At 44.9% G+C, this 17,017-nt stretch overlaps 1 protein-coding gene across 1 annotated transcript in view; it reads left to right on the plus strand.

The window, feature by feature from the left end:
• trpm6 (transient receptor potential cation channel, subfamily M, member 6) overlaps positions 1-17,017 on the plus strand; it is a 94,609-nt gene that overhangs the window by 33,085 nt on the left and 44,507 nt on the right. The window contains exons 7-19 of the mRNA XM_029761910.1: positions 53-227; positions 3,863-3,986; positions 4,225-4,297; positions 11,422-11,522; positions 11,620-11,754; positions 12,100-12,153; positions 12,301-12,441; positions 14,058-14,192; positions 14,489-14,760; positions 14,937-15,165; positions 15,600-15,758; positions 16,005-16,160; positions 16,420-16,548. Coding sequence (XP_029617770.1) covers positions 53-227; positions 3,863-3,986; positions 4,225-4,297; positions 11,422-11,522; positions 11,620-11,754; positions 12,100-12,153; positions 12,301-12,441; positions 14,058-14,192; positions 14,489-14,760; positions 14,937-15,165; positions 15,600-15,758; positions 16,005-16,160; positions 16,420-16,548 — 1,883 coding nt within the window. The remainder of the gene's footprint in view (positions 1-52; positions 228-3,862; positions 3,987-4,224; positions 4,298-11,421; positions 11,523-11,619; positions 11,755-12,099; positions 12,154-12,300; positions 12,442-14,057; positions 14,193-14,488; positions 14,761-14,936; positions 15,166-15,599; positions 15,759-16,004; positions 16,161-16,419; positions 16,549-17,017) is intronic.

Consider the following 17,017-nt stretch of genomic DNA (forward strand, 5'->3'; position numbering starts at 1 on the left):
TGTGTGTGTGTGTGTGTGTGTGTGTGTGTGTGTGTGTATCTCTCTCTGGCAGGGGTTAACCAGGGTGTGCCAGTGGTGTGTGTGGTGGTGGAGGGCGGCCCTGACATTGTGTCCATGGTGCTGGACTATGTGAGCAGTGTGCCCCCCGTGCCTGTGTTCGTCTTCGAGGGATCAGGCCGGGCGGCTGACTTGCTGGCATTCTTACACAAACAGACCGCTATGGATAGGTGTGTGGTGCCACTGTAGTCATCTATATGTTTTTTCAGGTTTTCGCTCTCAAAATCACACTTCAAAAAAAAGAAAAACAACATAATTGGATGTTCTAAGTACACAGCAATAATAAAACCAAATCAGGAGACTACTTCTGAGAAAAGTTTAAAAATGCATCTAGCACTGTTGTTTGGTTAGCAGCGTTTCTGTGGAGCACATGATATCATGATATCATTCTGCCAGGTAGGCATAGGCTTCATTCCATAGTTCACATTTAATTGTGAAGGTTTTTGGGAAAGCCTTTCCGTCTATTAGAAGGCTTTCATTAACACCACCACCATTTTTCCTGTTCAATATGTTTTGGGTGTGGCGGCGACAATTTAGCAGCGGCGGTACGTCACTGCTAAATGAATACAGGGGAAACATTGCTTACATGTTGAAGACTTTGGTGCTTGTCCATGTAGAGGAACTACAGAGCTACAGAGACACATGATTGAATAGAGGCCTGAGGTTTCCCTGACCACCGTGTGACCTGTCCAAGAAAAATGCTGAGCCCTAAAGGACAGATTGAAATTCACTAGGGGGGAGGGGCTGGTCCAACTTAAGGTGTAATAAAAAAAGGCACACCACCCCTCCACCTCCCAAAAGTAAAACATATTTTCCCATGGTCCTCCCCTTCTACTGTAAAATGAGTTGAACACCCTCCCTCCTCAATAGAATTAACTCCAAATAATGTTAACGACCACAAATAACTGTGTTTATAAACGTGGATATTGACTTTGCCACTTCTGTGGCACTGTCGATGCCACGCACGGCTACGGGCCAGAAGGTTGAGAGTTAACCGACCACCACAGACGAGCTCACTCTCCCTGCCTGTTTCATTACACTACGATCAGAGCCGGCTGCAGACAATGATCAGATTTTCAACATTTTGATGCAGTATTTATAATTATGTAAAATATATGCAACTAATTTTCCACCAACAGATTTCTGTGCCAATGCACCACACAACCAATAAACAAAGCATGCCGAATTCGTGCACTTCAATATCATGGTTTGCGTTTTCAACACCGCAATAGATAGGCTATGTCAATCCTGACAAACAGAAAAGAAATCCCTCCCTATCTTGTGGGCTTACCCAGTATCAAAGGCTTGGCTTGACAATGTCTGAATGTCATTAAACTTTTTGGTGTGTCGTAACAGATGTCTCTTTCTTTTCATCAATTGGCCGCTGCACAGTTTGGATTAATTGATTGATTTTAATTGTCGGTTAAAAAAAATCCATATACGGTGCATTCTGAAAGTATTCAGACCCCTTCACTTTTTTCACATTTTGTTACGTTACAGCATTATTCTAAAATTGATTAAATATATTTTTTACTCATCAATCTACACACAATATCCCATAATGACAAAGCGAGAACAGGTTTTTAGACATTTTTGCACATTTATTCAAAATAAAAACAGAACTACTTTATTTACAAAAGTATTGAGACCCTTTGCCATGAGTCTCGAAATTGAGCTCAGATGCATCCTGTTCCATTGATCATCATTGAAATGTTTCTACAACTTGACTGGAGTCCACCTCTGGTAAATTCAATTGATTGGACATGATTTGGAAAGGCACTCACCTGTCTATATAAGGTCACACAGTTGACAGCGCATGTCAGAGAAAAAACCAAGCCATGAGGTTGAAGGAATCAGGCCTTTATGGAAGAGTGGCCAGACGGAGGCCACTCCTCAGTTAAAGGCACATGACAGCCCGCTTGGAGTTTGCCAAAGGGCACCTAAAGGACTCTCAGACCACGAGAAACAAGATGCTCTGGTCTGACGAAATCATGATTGAACTCTTTGGCCTGAATGCCAAGCGTCACGTCTGGAGGAAGCCAGGCACCGCTCATCACCTGGCCATACCATCCCTACGGTGAAGCATGGTGGTGGCAGCATCATGCTGTGATGATGTTTTCAGCGGCAGGGACCGGGAGGCTAGTTAGGATCGAGGGAAAGATGAACGGAGCAAAGTATAGAGCGATCCTTGATGAAAACCTGGTTCAGAGTGCTCAGGACCTCAGACTGGGGCAAAGGTTCACCTTCCAACAGGACAATGACCCTAAGCACACAGCTAAGACAACGCAGGAGTGGCTTTGCGACAAGTCTCTGAATGTCCTTGAGTGGCCCAGCCAGATCCCGGACTTGAACCCAATCGAACATCTCTGGAGAGACCTGAAAATATCTATGCAGCGACGCTCCCCATCCAACCTGACAGAGTTTGAGAGGATCTGCAGACAAGAATGGGAGAAACTCCCCAAATACAAGTGTGCCAGGCTTGTAGCATCATACCTAAGACTCAAGGCTGTAATCGCTGCCAAAGGTGCTTCAACAAAGTACTGAGTAAAGGGTATGAATACTTATGTAAATTTGATATTTCAGTTTTTTATTTTTGCTTTGTCATTATGGGGTATTGGTTGTAGATTGATGAGGGGAAAAAACTATTTAATCCATTATAGAATAAGGCTGTAACTTAACTAAATGTGGAAAAAGTGAAGGGGTCTGAATACTTTCCGAATGCACTGTATACACACATATTTTAAGTGCCTGCACAATGAAGTTGGCAACTTATTTCCATTGTGGTCCTTATTTATTTACATAAATACACATACAATTACGTTGATACAGACACATTACAGAGAAAACAAATGCTTGACCTCCAGATGAGTGTGAGGGGGGAGTTTAAACACAATTTTTACAAGCTTGTTTGGCTGGTAGCTTATTCATTAGATGTTTGGGGCTGCTGGTGAACCATGATGTGCAGGCATAATCACAGTGACACTGGACTAACGCACTTGCCAGAGTCTTTAGGATGTCTATAGCTAGGTTTCCATCCCATTGGCTACAGATTTTCATGTGAATATTCTAAAATCTTCATAAAAACAATATGCCATTTCAGAGTTTCCTTTAGGACAATTGTATTTTACCGTATATTTTAGAAATTTTACGAACATCCATATGCATTCAGATACTGTTGGATTAGAGGAGTACATCTGGTAGGCATGAAACAGTCTTCCTCACCTCAAGTTCAACTGTCGGACTCAGTTGGAGCGTCAGGGCGCACTGCCTTCATATCATAGGCATACAGTAGCTAAAGCTTAATAATAGCCATACCAAACCTTCACAAATGTTTTTAAACTTTATTAGGGTAATATCAAAAGTAAGTCAAGCCATTGTTTATACAAGCAGAAGACAAAATCTCCCCTGTGCCCCCCCAAAAACAACCTTGCCCAAAGCAAAAAAAAAGAATTGGACAACCCTCCCTTATTTGGATCACTCCACCCAACAGTACATTTTGATCAATCCCTAACTCAGTGGAAGGCCCAGAGTTTTTCCTGGTCAGGTTACGGGCTCAGGAAACTCTCAGGGCTCCACTCATGTGTATCCGTAGCTCTGTAGTCAGTGTGTATGCGGTATACCTTATGTAGGTACAGTATACAGACTGTACCTACACAAACATTACAAAAATTTGAACTGAGTAGAAGAGGAAGCTAGCCAACCAGACCTCATAACTTAGCATATGGTCAGGCCAAATGGACCCATGTTGTTGGCCTGTGTCTTACTGTACCTCACTGGTGTATCAGTCTATACTTACTGTGTACAGGCAGCTGGACACAGACATCAAGGAGGACTTCGTTCTGAGGATAGGGGGCATGTTTGGTCTGGAGAGAGCAGACGTAAACCAGCTCTACAAACTTCTGATGGAGTGTATGGACTACAGACAGTCTGTGAGTAAAGTGACAGTTGCCTACTCATGGATTAAAATGTACTTTCAATTGAGATTCTCCTTTAAAGAATGATTTAGGCTTAACCTGGGTCTAGGAAACCGTCCCATCCATGTTCAGTTCATGATTATTTTCTACCTTTCAACAGGCTCCCAGGCTTAGTATAATGTTTACATAAAGGGTGGACATCCAATGACTGTCGTTCACTGCATAGAACTATTTCTATATTTATAAAACACAGATCACAATCTTCGACTCGGAATCCGAAGATCAACAGGAGGCAGACTGCGCCATTTTGATGGCAACACTGAAAGGTACCCCTCCTCCTGCCCTTTATGCTTGCGTCTTTCACTGGAATGTGTGATGTCATTCAATAGATAGTCAGATGAGACTTGACCCAGTCATGTCGTGCCTAGGTCTGTGGTGGTCATGACATTTTGTCAGCTGGTGATTGTCAAGCAAACAACTGCTGGTTCGCTAATTGACCGTTAATTAACATAAACACATTTAGCGTCTTGCTTCCATGCTTAGCCTACAAGCCACCGATGCAGACCTTTGGAACATCTGCATTTCAAAACGTAAAATAAATCAATTTAATATAGCCTACACCATCACAATAAATCCATTATGTTTTTTAGACAGGTCTAAAGAAACATGATATGATGATCATTTAGTCTATTTCAGAAGAACAGAATAGCATACTCTGAGTTGTCCTTATGTTAGGCCCTGATCTGGCTATGCCATATGGCTGTGGGCTACACTAGTTAATTTAGCAGACAAGATGTGCTTAGAATTCCATGGCATTATTTTATATTATTATATAGTATAAAATAGAAAGGATATTTTCTCCGATTTGAGGGAGTGCGCAATTAATTATGTTATCAGAGATAACAGGCCGACAGAGATGGCCGCCTCGCTTCACGTTCTCAGGAAACTATGCAGTATTTTTTTTTTTTATGTATTATTTCTTACATTGTTACCCCAGGAAATCTTAAGTTTTATCACATACAGCCGGGAGGAACTATTTGATATAAGAGCAACGTCAATTTACCAACATTACGACCAGGAATACGACTTTCCCGAAGCGGATCCTCTGTTTGGTCCACCACCCAGGACAATGGATCGGATCCCAGCCGGCAACCCAAAACAACGACACCGCAGGAGGGGCAGAAGAAGCGGTCTTCTGGTCAGGCTCCGTAGACGGGCACATCAAGCACCGCTCCAAAGTTTACTACTCGCCAATGTCCAGTCTCTTGACAACAAGGTAGACGAAATCTGAGCAAGAGTTGCCTTCCAGAGAGACAGAGATTGTAACGTTCTTTGTTTCACGGAAACGTGGCTCACTCAAGACACGCTATCGGAGTCGGTACAGCCACCTGGTTTCTTCACGCATCGCGCCGACAGAAACAAACATCTCTCTGGTAAGAAGAAGGGCGGGGGGGTATGCCTTATGATTAACGAGACGTGGTGTGATCATAACAACATACAGGAACTCAAGTCCTTTTGCTCACCTGACCTAGAATTCCTTACAATCAAATGTCGACCGCATTATCTACCAAGAGAATTCTCTTTGATTATAATCACAGCCGTATATATCCCCCCCAAGCAGACACATCGATGGTCCTGAATGAACTTCATTGGACTCTTGTCGGAAAAATTTTTATGAAATGTATACATTCACTACAGTAAGTCGCTCTGGATAAGAGCGTCTGCTAAATGACTAAAATGTAAATGTAAATGTTGTCCTCTCACTTTGTCGCTATACTGACATTTGACTTGTTTGATTGCCTTGCGGAGGGAATGACTACTCTGTTTGTATTCTGCCATATTCCCATTCGCCTTGCCATGGTTAAATGCGGTGGTAGGCGCTTTCAGTTTTGAGAGAATGCTGCCATCTATCCACGGTTTCTGGTTAGGGTAGGTTGTAATAGTCACAGTGGGTACAACATCTCCTATATACTTCCTTATAAACTCACTCACCGAATCAACGTATACATCGATATGATTTTCTGAGGCTACCCGGAACATATCCCAGTCCAGCGTGATCAAAACAATCTCGAAGTGTGGATTCCGATTGGTCGGCAGCGTTGAATAGTCCTCAGCACAGATTTTTCCAGTTTGAGTTTCTGCCTATAGGAAGGGAGGAGCAAAATGGAGTCGTGGTCACATTTACCCGAAAGGAGGGCGAGGGAGGGCCTTGTATGCATCGCGGAAGTTAGAGTAACAATGGTCCAGTGTTTTTCCAGCGCGAGTGCTACAGTCGATATGCTGAAAGAATTTAGGTAGCCCTTTTCTCAAATTTGCTTTGTTAAAATCCCCAGCTACAGTAAATGTAGCCTCAGGTTAGGGTTTCCAGTTTGCATAAAGTCCAGTGAAGTTCCCTGAGGGCCGTCGTGGTATCGGCTTGAGGGGGGATATACACAGGACCGCCGAGTGCTGAATCGTGTAAAAATCGTCTGTTCTCGGTTGCAACACTCACTACCGAGTTCCAAACTGCCTCTGGAAGCAACGTCAGCACAATAACTGTTCGTCAGGAGCTTCATGAAATGTGTTTCCACAAGTCTATGATCACCATGTGCAATGCCAAGCGTTGGCTGGAGTGGTGTAAAGCTCGCCGCCATTTGACTCTGGAGCAGTGGAAACACTTTTTCTGGAGTGACGAATCATGCTTCACCATCTGGCAGTCCAATATACTAATCTGGGTTTGGTGTAGACCAGGAGAACGCTACCTGCCCCAATGCATAGTGCAAACTGTAAATTTTGGTGGAGGAATAATGCTCTGGGGCTGTTTTTCATGGTTCTGGCTAGGCCCCTTAGTTCCAGTGAAGGGAAATCTTAACGTTCCAGTGAAGGGAAATCTTAACGATACGGCATACAATGACATTCTGGACGATTCTGTTCTTCCAACTTTGTGGCAACGGTTTGGGGAAGGCTCTTTCCTGTTTCAGCATGACAATGCCCCCGTGCACAAAGTGAGGTTCATAGAGAAATGGTTTGTCAAGATTGTTGTGGAAGAACTTGGCTGGCCTGCACAGAGCCCTGACCTCAACCCCATCGAACACCTTTGGGATGAATTGGAATGCCGACTGCGAGCCAGGCCTAATCGCCCAACATCAGTGCCCAACCTCACTAATGCTCTTGTGGCTGAATGGAAGCAAGTCCCTGTCGCAATGTTCCAACATCTAGTGGAAAGCCTTTGCAGAAGAGTGGAGGCTGTTACAGCAGCAAAGTGGGGACCAAATCCATATTAATGCCCATGATGTTGGAATGAGATGTTCAATGAGCAGGTGTCCACATACTTTTGGTCATGTAGTGTATATCATTCACACGTGATAAGCTAATATTGTAACCCATCAGACTATTCTTGATTTAATCTGGGCTTTACATAAACTCAGCAAAAAAAGAAACACCCCTTTTTCAGGACCCTGTCTTTCAAAGAAATTGTGTATCTTCATTGTAAAGGGTTTACACACTGTTTCCCATGCTTGTCCAATAAACAATTAATGAACATGCACCTTTGGAACGGTTGTTAAGACACTAACAGCTTACAGACGGTAGACAATTAAGGTCACAGTTCTGAAAACTTAGGACACTAAAGAGGCCTTTCTACTGACTCTGATAAACACCAAAGGGTCCCTGCTCATCTGCGTGAACGTGCCTTAGGCATGCTGCAAGGAGGCATGAGGACTGCAGATGTGGCCAGGGCAATAAATTGCAATGTCCGTACTGTGAGACGCCTAAGACAGAGCTACAGGGAGACAGGATGGACAGCTGATCGTCCTCGCAGTGGCAGACCACGTGTAACAACTGCACAGGATCTGTACATCCGAACATCACACCTGCGGGACAGGTACAGGATGGCAACAACAACTGCCCGAGTTACACCAGGAACGCACAGTCCCTCCGTCAGTGCTCAGACTGTCTGCAGTAGGCTGAGAGAGGCTGGACTGAGGGCTTGTAGGCCTGTTGTAAGGCAGGTCCTCACCAGACATCACCAGCAACAACGTCGCCTATGGGCACAAACCCACCATCGCTGGACCAGACAGGACTGGCAAAAAGTGCTCGTCACTGACAAGTCACGGTTTTGTCTCACCAGGTGTCACGAACCGGCTTCATAACAAAAAGGGAGACAAAGTGGAGATAAGGAATAACAAAATATATTTATTAACTGAAGTAACGTAAATACAATTAACAATAATGTGTGTAGTCAGTAATCAGTAGTGTACGTGAGTGGTTGCGTGCATAAATGTGTTAATGAGGGGTGCTGAAAGGTGCCAAAGCAAACAAATAAACAAACAAAAATGCCACAACCAAACTCTATCAGTGTGTCTGCATGGAGAGAGTCTCCTCAATGAACGGGGAAGAGGTGTATTTATCCTGGGACACACCCGAGCCCAGGTGTGTCCCATGTCGCTGACGACCCTCCCAGCTCCGCCCGCCGACATCCTAATAAGGAAAACAAGAGCAAAGAGAAAATATACGGCAGACAGAGTGGGAGGGTCGTCACACCAGGGGTGATCGTCGGATTCGCGTTTATCGTCTAAGGAATGAGCGTTACACCGAGGCCTGTACTCTGGAGTGGGATCGATTTGGAGGTGGAGGGTCCACCATGGTCTGGGGCGGTGTGTCACAGAATCATCGGACTGGGCTTGTTGTCATTGCAGGCGATCTCAACGCTGTGTGTTACAGGGAAGACATCCTCCCTCATGTGGTACCCTTCCTGTAGGCTCATCCTGACATGACCCACCAACATGACAATGCCACCAGCTATACTTCTCATTATGTGCATGATTTCCTGCAAGACAGGAATGTCAGCGTTCTGCCATGGCCAGCGAAGAGCACGGATCTCAATCCCATTGAGCACGTCTGGGACCTGTTGGATCGGTGGGTGAGGGCTAGGGCCATTCCCCCCAGGAACTTGCAGGTGCCTTGGTGGAAGAGTAGGGTAACATCTCACAGCAAGAACTGTGAGATGACTGTTACTTTTGATTTTAACCCCCCCTTTGTTCAGGGACACATTATTCAATTTATGTTAGTCACATGTCTGTGGAACTTGTTCAGTTTATGTCTCAGTTGTCGACTCTTGTTATGTTCATACAAATATTTACAAATGTTAAGTTTGCTGAAAATAATCGCATTTGACAGTGAGAGGACGTTTTTTTTTGTTGCTGAGTTTATACTAAATAATATATCTGTGAAATTTGTTTTGATTTTGAATTGACCATTATCATGCACCTGTTTCGAAACATTGACAGGGGAAAAAATACATATCCTTCATGCTCTTAAATAGGGAATGGAGGTCACTTTTCCCGTGGTTCGTTTTCATGCCAGCCAGGTAGGCTGTAAACCTGTTGTAAAGAGAAACAATGTGCTTAATATTAGGAAAGTTGAGAAATAAATATACACTGCTCAAAAAAATAAAGGGAACACTTAAACAACACAATGTAACTCCAAGTCAATCACACTTCTGTGAAATCAAACTGTCCACTTAGGAAGCAACACTGATTGACAATAAATTTCACATGCTGTTGTGCAAATGGAATAGACAACAGGTGGAAATTATAGGCAATTAGCAAGACACCCCCAATAAAGGAGTGGTTCTGCAGGTGGTGACCACAGACCACTTCTCAGTTCCTATGCTTCCTGGCTGATGTTTTGGTCACTTTTGAATGCTGGCGGTGCTTTCACTCTAGTGGTAGCATGAGACGGAGTCTACAACCCACACAAGTGGCCCAGGTAGTGCAGCTCATCCAGGATGGCACATCAATGCGAGCTGTGGCAAGAAGGTTTGCTGTGTCTGTCAGTGTAGTGTCCAGAGCATGGAGGCGCTACCAGGAGACAGGCCAGTACATCAGGAGACGTGGAGGAGGCCGTAGGAGGGCAACAACCCAGCAGCAGGACCACTACCTCCGCCTTTGTGCAAGGAGGAGCAGGAGGAGCACTGCCAGAGCCCTGCAAAATGACCTCCAACAGGCCACAAATGTGCATGTGTCTGCTCAAACGGTCAGAAACAGACTCCATGAGGGTGGTATGAGGGCCCGACGTCCACAGGTGGGGGTTGTGCTTACAGCCCAACACCGTGCAGGACGTTTGGCATTTGCCAGAGAACACCAAGATTGGCAAATTCGCCACTGGCACCCTGTGCTCTTCACAGATGAAAGCAGGTTCACACTGAGCACATGTGACAGACGTGACAGAGTCTGGAGACGCCGTGGAGAACGTTCTGCTGCCTGCAACATCCTCCAGCATGACCGGTTTGGCGATGGGTCAGTCATGGTGTGGGGTGGCATTTCTTTGGGGGGCCGCACAGCCCTCCATGTGCTCACCAGAGGTAGCCTGACTGCCATTAGGTACCGAGATGAGATTCTCAGACCCCTTGTGAGACCATATGCTGGTGCGGTTGGCCCTGGGTTCCTCCTAATGCAAGACAATGCTAGACCTCATGTGGCTGGAGTGTGTCAGCAGTTCCTGCAAGAGGAAGGCATTGATGCTATGGACTGGCCCGCCCGTTCCCCAGACCTGAATCCAATTGAGCACATCTGGGACATCATGTCTTGCTCCATCCACCAACGCCACGTTGCACCACAGACTGTCCAGGAGTTGGCAGATGCTTTAGTCCAGGTCTGGGAGGAGATCCCTCAGGAGACCATCCGCCACCTCATCAGGAGCATGCCCAGGCGTTGTAGGGAGGTCATACAGGCACGTGGAGGCCACACACACTACTGAGCCTCATTTTGACTTGTTTTAAGGACATTACATCAAAGTTGGATCAGCCTGTAGTGTGGTTTTCCACTTTAATTTTGAGTGTGACTCCAAATCCAGACCTCCATGGGTTAATAAATTGGATTTCCATTTATTATTTTTGTGTGATTTTGTTGTCAGCACATTCAATTATGTAAAGAAAAAAGTATTTAATAAGATTATTTCATTCATTCAGATCTAGGTTGTGTTATTTTAGTGTTCCCTTTATTTTTTTGAGCAGTGTAGTTGGGCTAGCCTATAGATAGCTGAGGGGACCCTCCTCATTTTAATAGAGGCCATCAAAACTTTGTTTTCTCACAGAATTGCATTAACTATTGGAAAGGTCAGAGTAATTAGAGGAACAGTAGAGTGCTGAGTACCAGGCAGTTAGCAAGTTTTGTAGGCTACTAATGACCATCAACAGCATCAGAGCTTGGAGAAGACTGTGACTTAACAGTCACATGGAATTTGACTGCGGTCCTGGCTCGTGACTGCCGGTGAGCGGTAATACGGTCACCATAACAGCCCTAGTCGTGCCTGTTCTATGTGTTCTCTGGGCTGAATCCTAACTTGAAATATGAGTTCACACAAATGTCCAATAAATCTATACATGATCTTTAAAATTCTGAGTTAGGTAGGGCAGATGTTGCGTTAGGATCGGCCCACAGTCATTAACAGATTTTGTGACAATTGACAGGTACCAAGGCATCTCCAGCGGAGCAGCTCAGTACGGCTCTGGCTTGGGACAGAGCAGACGTGGCTAACAAACACATCCAAGTGTATGGCCAGTACTGGCAGGTAACACAGACAAAGAGGCAGCCAGGGCAAGGCTGCCCAGTGTCATTGATTTTATGTTGAACAGTCATGCTTGATGGTGGTGGTTGTTGTCTGTCAGGTTGGCTCGTTGGAGCAGGCCATGCTGGATGCTCTCATCATGAACCGGGTTGGCTTTGTCAAACTGTTGATCGACAACGGTATGACCATGAACCGTTTCTTGACCGTTTCACGTCTGGAGGAGCTCTATAACACGGTAATGACTTAATCACTTTCTCTCTCTTGTCATCTTTTCAGCTCTGTATTTATGAGTTACAATATATTGTATGCTGTACATAAAGAAGCAATTCTGTGTTTTCATATTGACAGTACATTGGCTATTAGCTTACTCATATACCATAGTTGCCATAGCAGTGGTTTTATTTGCAATCACAATAATACAGTGTAAGTATCTCTTTGGTTGTTTGGTTTTCCCACTGTTTGAAGATGTTTTGTAGATCACATAGCTCTTTGTCATGAGTCCAGCTGTGGATGGTCTTTACAGTTATAAACAATATTCAATAATTGTGGATAATGAAGACATGACATGATTTTTTTATAGCAACAGGGACCAACAGACAATTTCCTCCATCACCTTGTGGAAGATGTGAAACAGGTGAATACTGTTGAACATGCAACATTGGTGAAAATGTAAGGTTTTCCTATGTGTGTTTCTACAGTATTTGTGTGGAAATATTTATGTGTGTGTGTGTGTGTGTGTGTGTGTGTGTGTGTGTGTGTTTTTGTGCGTGTTTGTGTGTAGAACCATATACCCAAAGGATACAGAGTCTCCCTCATAGACGTTGGGCAGGTGATTGAATATTTGATAGGAGGAGCCTATCGGAGCACATACACACGGAAACACTTCCGGGCCTACTATAACCGCCTACATACCCACCGCACGGTAAGTGACCATGGTCGCGTTTCAGGCCGACTATTTTGCAGTTGCCTACCAGATGTCACAGCGTCTGGATACGTGTTTAACCTAGTCCTATCAACTGACCGCGTCATACGATAGGTTGTGTTCCTCTGCTGAGACGTTGCATGCTTCAACCAATGGTTGCGTGTCAAGTCAGCGACTGTGCCGTCGGGCACCATATTGCTATAACGTACACTGAGTATTCAAAACATTAGGAACCTTCCTAATATTGAGTTGCACCCCTCCCTTTTGCCCTCAGAACAGCCTCAATTCGTCTGGGCATATTGAAAGTGTTCCCCAGGGATTCTGGCCCATGTTGACTCCAATGCTTCCCACAGTTGTGTGAAGTTGGCTGGATGTTTTTTGGGTGGTGGGTGGTTTCAGCTGATGTACGAAGGGCTATATAAATAAATTTGATTTGATTTGATTTGATTTGGACCATTCTTGATACACACAGGAAACTGTTGAGTGTGACAAACCCAGCAGCGTTGCAGTTCATGACACAAACCGGTGCGCCTGGGCCTGGCATCTATTACCATAACCCGTTCAAAGGCACTTTTGTCTTGCCCATTCACCCTCTGAATGGCACAGATATCCATGTCTCAATTGTCTCAAGGCTTAAAAATCCTTCTTTATCCTGTCTCCTCCCCTTCATATACACTGATTGATGTGGAGTTAACAAGTGACATCAATAAGGAATCATCGCTTTCACCTGGGTTCACCTGGTCAGTCTATGTCATGGAAAGAACAGGTGTTCTAAATGTTTTGTATACTCAGTGTGTGATGTGGTTAGCTGATTGGCCTTGTTGGGTTCTAAATGAGTAGAAACTCACGGACGATTGTTAAAGCTCAAACCAAGTTTATTCCCCCAAAGGGTCAGACAGCTGAACAGACCAAGACATATTCACACAAGCACTGGTATTTAACCCTTCCACCTATGCTGAGTCTCCTCCTTACACATCTGAACAGCCAATACACCTCTGCGCTGGACAGAACTTTAGTGATATCTGTTCTTCCTCACTTCCTCTGACCTGACCTCTGTCCAAATTCCTCACTTCTCCCCAGCTCACAGCTGTCATGACTTGTACCAGACTGTGGCCATTCTCCTTCCATAGGATCCCTGATGTCTAGCAATAGAATATTCCGACAGAATGTAAACGTTCTACATTATCCTCTCTCCCTCAGTGACATGAATAAGGGTATTTCATATTTCAAGTTTAGAAGTCAGAACCCATCAGCCTACATAAAATACCTATCCAGGTGTTGTAAGATCTGGCATGCGTCAGCAGTGTCTTGGCAGAGGAACACAACCATAGTAATGTGGAGCCCCACTACTCACTCGATGGCATGGCACACAGCCATTGGATGTTGCCTGCAGTGTGACTGCAATGTAGTTGGTCTAAAACACAGCCCATGTTAAATGCCATAATACAGTACACGCAGGGCAAGATATCATCCTTAGCTGTCAAGCAGTTGTAAAAATGGACACCAATAATATAGCAGTATTCTTTTTTGTTTGTTATGGTTTTTGTTTGTTATGTTTTTATTTTGAAATGTAACCTTGTGTACTTTGCACTGATTTGAGTGGCCATCATTTCCAGGACACTGGACTGGACAGGATAGTTCAGGACCCCGGATCAAACAGGGAAGACTGCACCCTTCACCCACCCCAAAGCCCTAACAACAGTCCGTCATGCCCGCCTGTCTTCCACACTGCTCAGCCCTACAAACGCAAGGTCTGTGAAAGATCTGGGACAAGCATAAACCGATCTGGGACTAGGCTAACTTTTCACATACAAATGCAGTCTTTTAAAGACTCTTGTCCACACACACACACACACACACACACACACACACACACACACACACACACACACACACACACACACACACACACACACACACACACACACACACACACACACACACACACAGGCTTTTGATTGCTAGTATATTCTGTGGCTAGAAATACCCCATGTGCATTAGTGTTCTCATTGGCTGGCCGCCTCTCCCCTTCCTACTTTCTCTCCAGGAGAGATCCATGGTCCCCAGGGACCTGAAGGAAGCCCAGCAGCAGAGCTCCAAGCTGGGCGACTCTTCTCTGGTTGTGTTCAACTTCAACGACCTGTTTGTGTGGGCCGTGCTGCAGAGGCGCCAGCAGATGGCACTGTTTCTGTGGCAGCACGGGGAGGAGGCCATGGTCCGGGCTACGGTGGCTTGTAAGCTGTACCGTGCCATGGCCCACGAGGCTCAGCAAAACAACATGGATGACAACACAACGGAGCAACTCAAAACCTACTCGCTGTCAGTCTTTCCTTGTATACATCTTGAAATGTTTGTTTAGTAGCAGTGTGTCTCTGGGGTTTTGTGTATGCAGAGTGGACTTTTGTGGTTATGCGTGTATATTACTATGTTTATGAGTGTGTGTTTTCCGGTCTGTGTTTATCAATGTTCGTGTGCTGTGGCATGGATGGCCGCAGGGAATTTGGTCAACTGGCTGTAGAAGTGCTGGACAATGCCTTCAGGCAGAACGAGCGCATGGCCATGAAGTTGCTGACCTCGGAGATGGAGGCCTGGAGCCACTTCACCTGCCTGCAGATGGCCGTGTCCTCCCGGCTCCGCCCCTTCGTCTCGCACTCCTGCACCCAGATGCTGCTCACCGACCTGTGGACCGGCCGCCTCAACATGAGGAAGAACTCCTGGTTCAAAGTGAGGGTCTCAAACTCATTTTGTCTTCAACAAGGTCTGGAGGGCCACCCGGTATTGCCTTGCCCTCAAAAGCCACGGGCCGTACTTACTAAGACAACCGCTGATCGCATTAAATCAGTTCATGGGCTGTATCTAGCCCAAGGGCCAACAGTTTGAGTGTTCTAGGCACCTTGTCTCCTTTTAAGATTCTGGAAAGTAATGTAAAACCAGTGCACCTCAATGTTCTTTCCATGATAAGATTGAATGGCAACAAAAATAAGCATTAGTTCAAGTATATTCTTATGTCAATTAGTATATTCATATGATTAGTCTATTAATAGTCTGTTAGTCTATTAATATTATTAGTGTAGTAATATCAGTCGATGTTTAACTGTTCTAACAGTTACCCCTCAGATTAGATTTTTGTTTATGTGTCTCAATCTTGTGTGTGTCAGATCATCCTGAGCATCCTCATGCCCCCTGCCATCCTGCTACTAGACTTTAAGAGCCAGGCGGATATGTCCCATGTGCCCCAGTCCCATGAGGCTTTGCAGTTTATTTGGGACACGGGGAGACCAGAGGCAGCCCAGGAGGAGGGGCATACAGTAACTCAGGTGCCAAAATGTACAACGTAAACCAGTCTCTCTGAATTTCAGTCCTTTAAATTCCTGTCATCTAGGTTGGTATTCTAATGTGAGACTGATGCTAATGTTGATACCCGGGTTGTTTTTATTAGACATCAAATGGTAGGAAATGGACTGAAACAGGGAGGGGACTTTTCTCATTATTGATTTCCGTTGCAAAACGTTTTCTGATGTGTGCCCTAATGAACGTGGCCATGATCTCGTGGTGCTCTGAAGGAGGGCCAGGATGTGGAGAAGGGGTCAGCATGCTGGGAGAGGATCTCAGACCCCGAAGCTGACACAGTCATACCCGTTACCACGCCGTGTCTCTTCTGGACCAGGAGGCTGTACGAGTTCTACAACGCTCCTGTCGTCAAGTTCATGTTCCACACGGTGAGCTAGCAGCATGCGCCCACCCCACCTCTGTTAATCACCTTAATTTCTCCCATGCAGTTTGCAATATGTCGAGGGGGGGAAAAGGAATCATTATACTCTTCTACGCCTCAGGACATGCGTATTATACAAAGACCTTTTGTTGAAAATATTCCTTAGTCTGATACGAGTGACAGTGATTAGACTCACTAGATCCCTGTGTCTTGGTGATGTTCTCACTCTGGTCCGTGAGCTGATGCTTTTTCACTGTGTGGTCTAGATGTCCTACCTGGCCTTTCTCATGCTGTTCTCCTACACTGTTCTGGTGAAGATGGAGGATCGTCCCAGCACTCAGGAGTGGCTGGTCATTGCCTATATTGTATCCACCGCGGTGGAGAAAATAAGAGAGGTGAGTGTGTAATAAATTGAAGACTAAACCTGCTCTGAGAAAAGATGTCTTATCTCTGGCATGTTAGACTCAAAAGGTCTGACACAGTTTATCTGTTATACCTGATAGGGAATTTCACATCTCGATCCTTCTTTTCCTCTCTATTTCTCTTGCTCTCACTCTCTCTCGTTCTCTTTTCACATGTTCTCCCTCTCTTTTATCACTGTTCAACATCATACCCAGTCTGAATACAACTTCACACGTTTCCTTTATTTTGCATGCACTCATCTTTAATTTAGTAGGACATTAATTGCTAACCTTTTAAAAATGCACTTGTTTGTAATTCAAACTTGATGATTGAAGAGTACCAGCAGCGTATATGATGATTGTATGTGAGTGGATGTATGTAGAGTCAGTGTAAATGTGTGTGTGTGAGCAAATGATAGTGAGTGTTTGTATGTGTGTTGGAGTGTCAGTGTGAGTAAGTGTG

The sequence above is a fragment of the Salmo trutta genome, chromosome 9 (genome assembly GCF_901001165.1).
Source record: "Salmo trutta chromosome 9, fSalTru1.1, whole genome shotgun sequence".
Lineage (NCBI taxonomy): Eukaryota > Metazoa > Chordata > Actinopteri > Salmoniformes > Salmonidae > Salmo > Salmo trutta.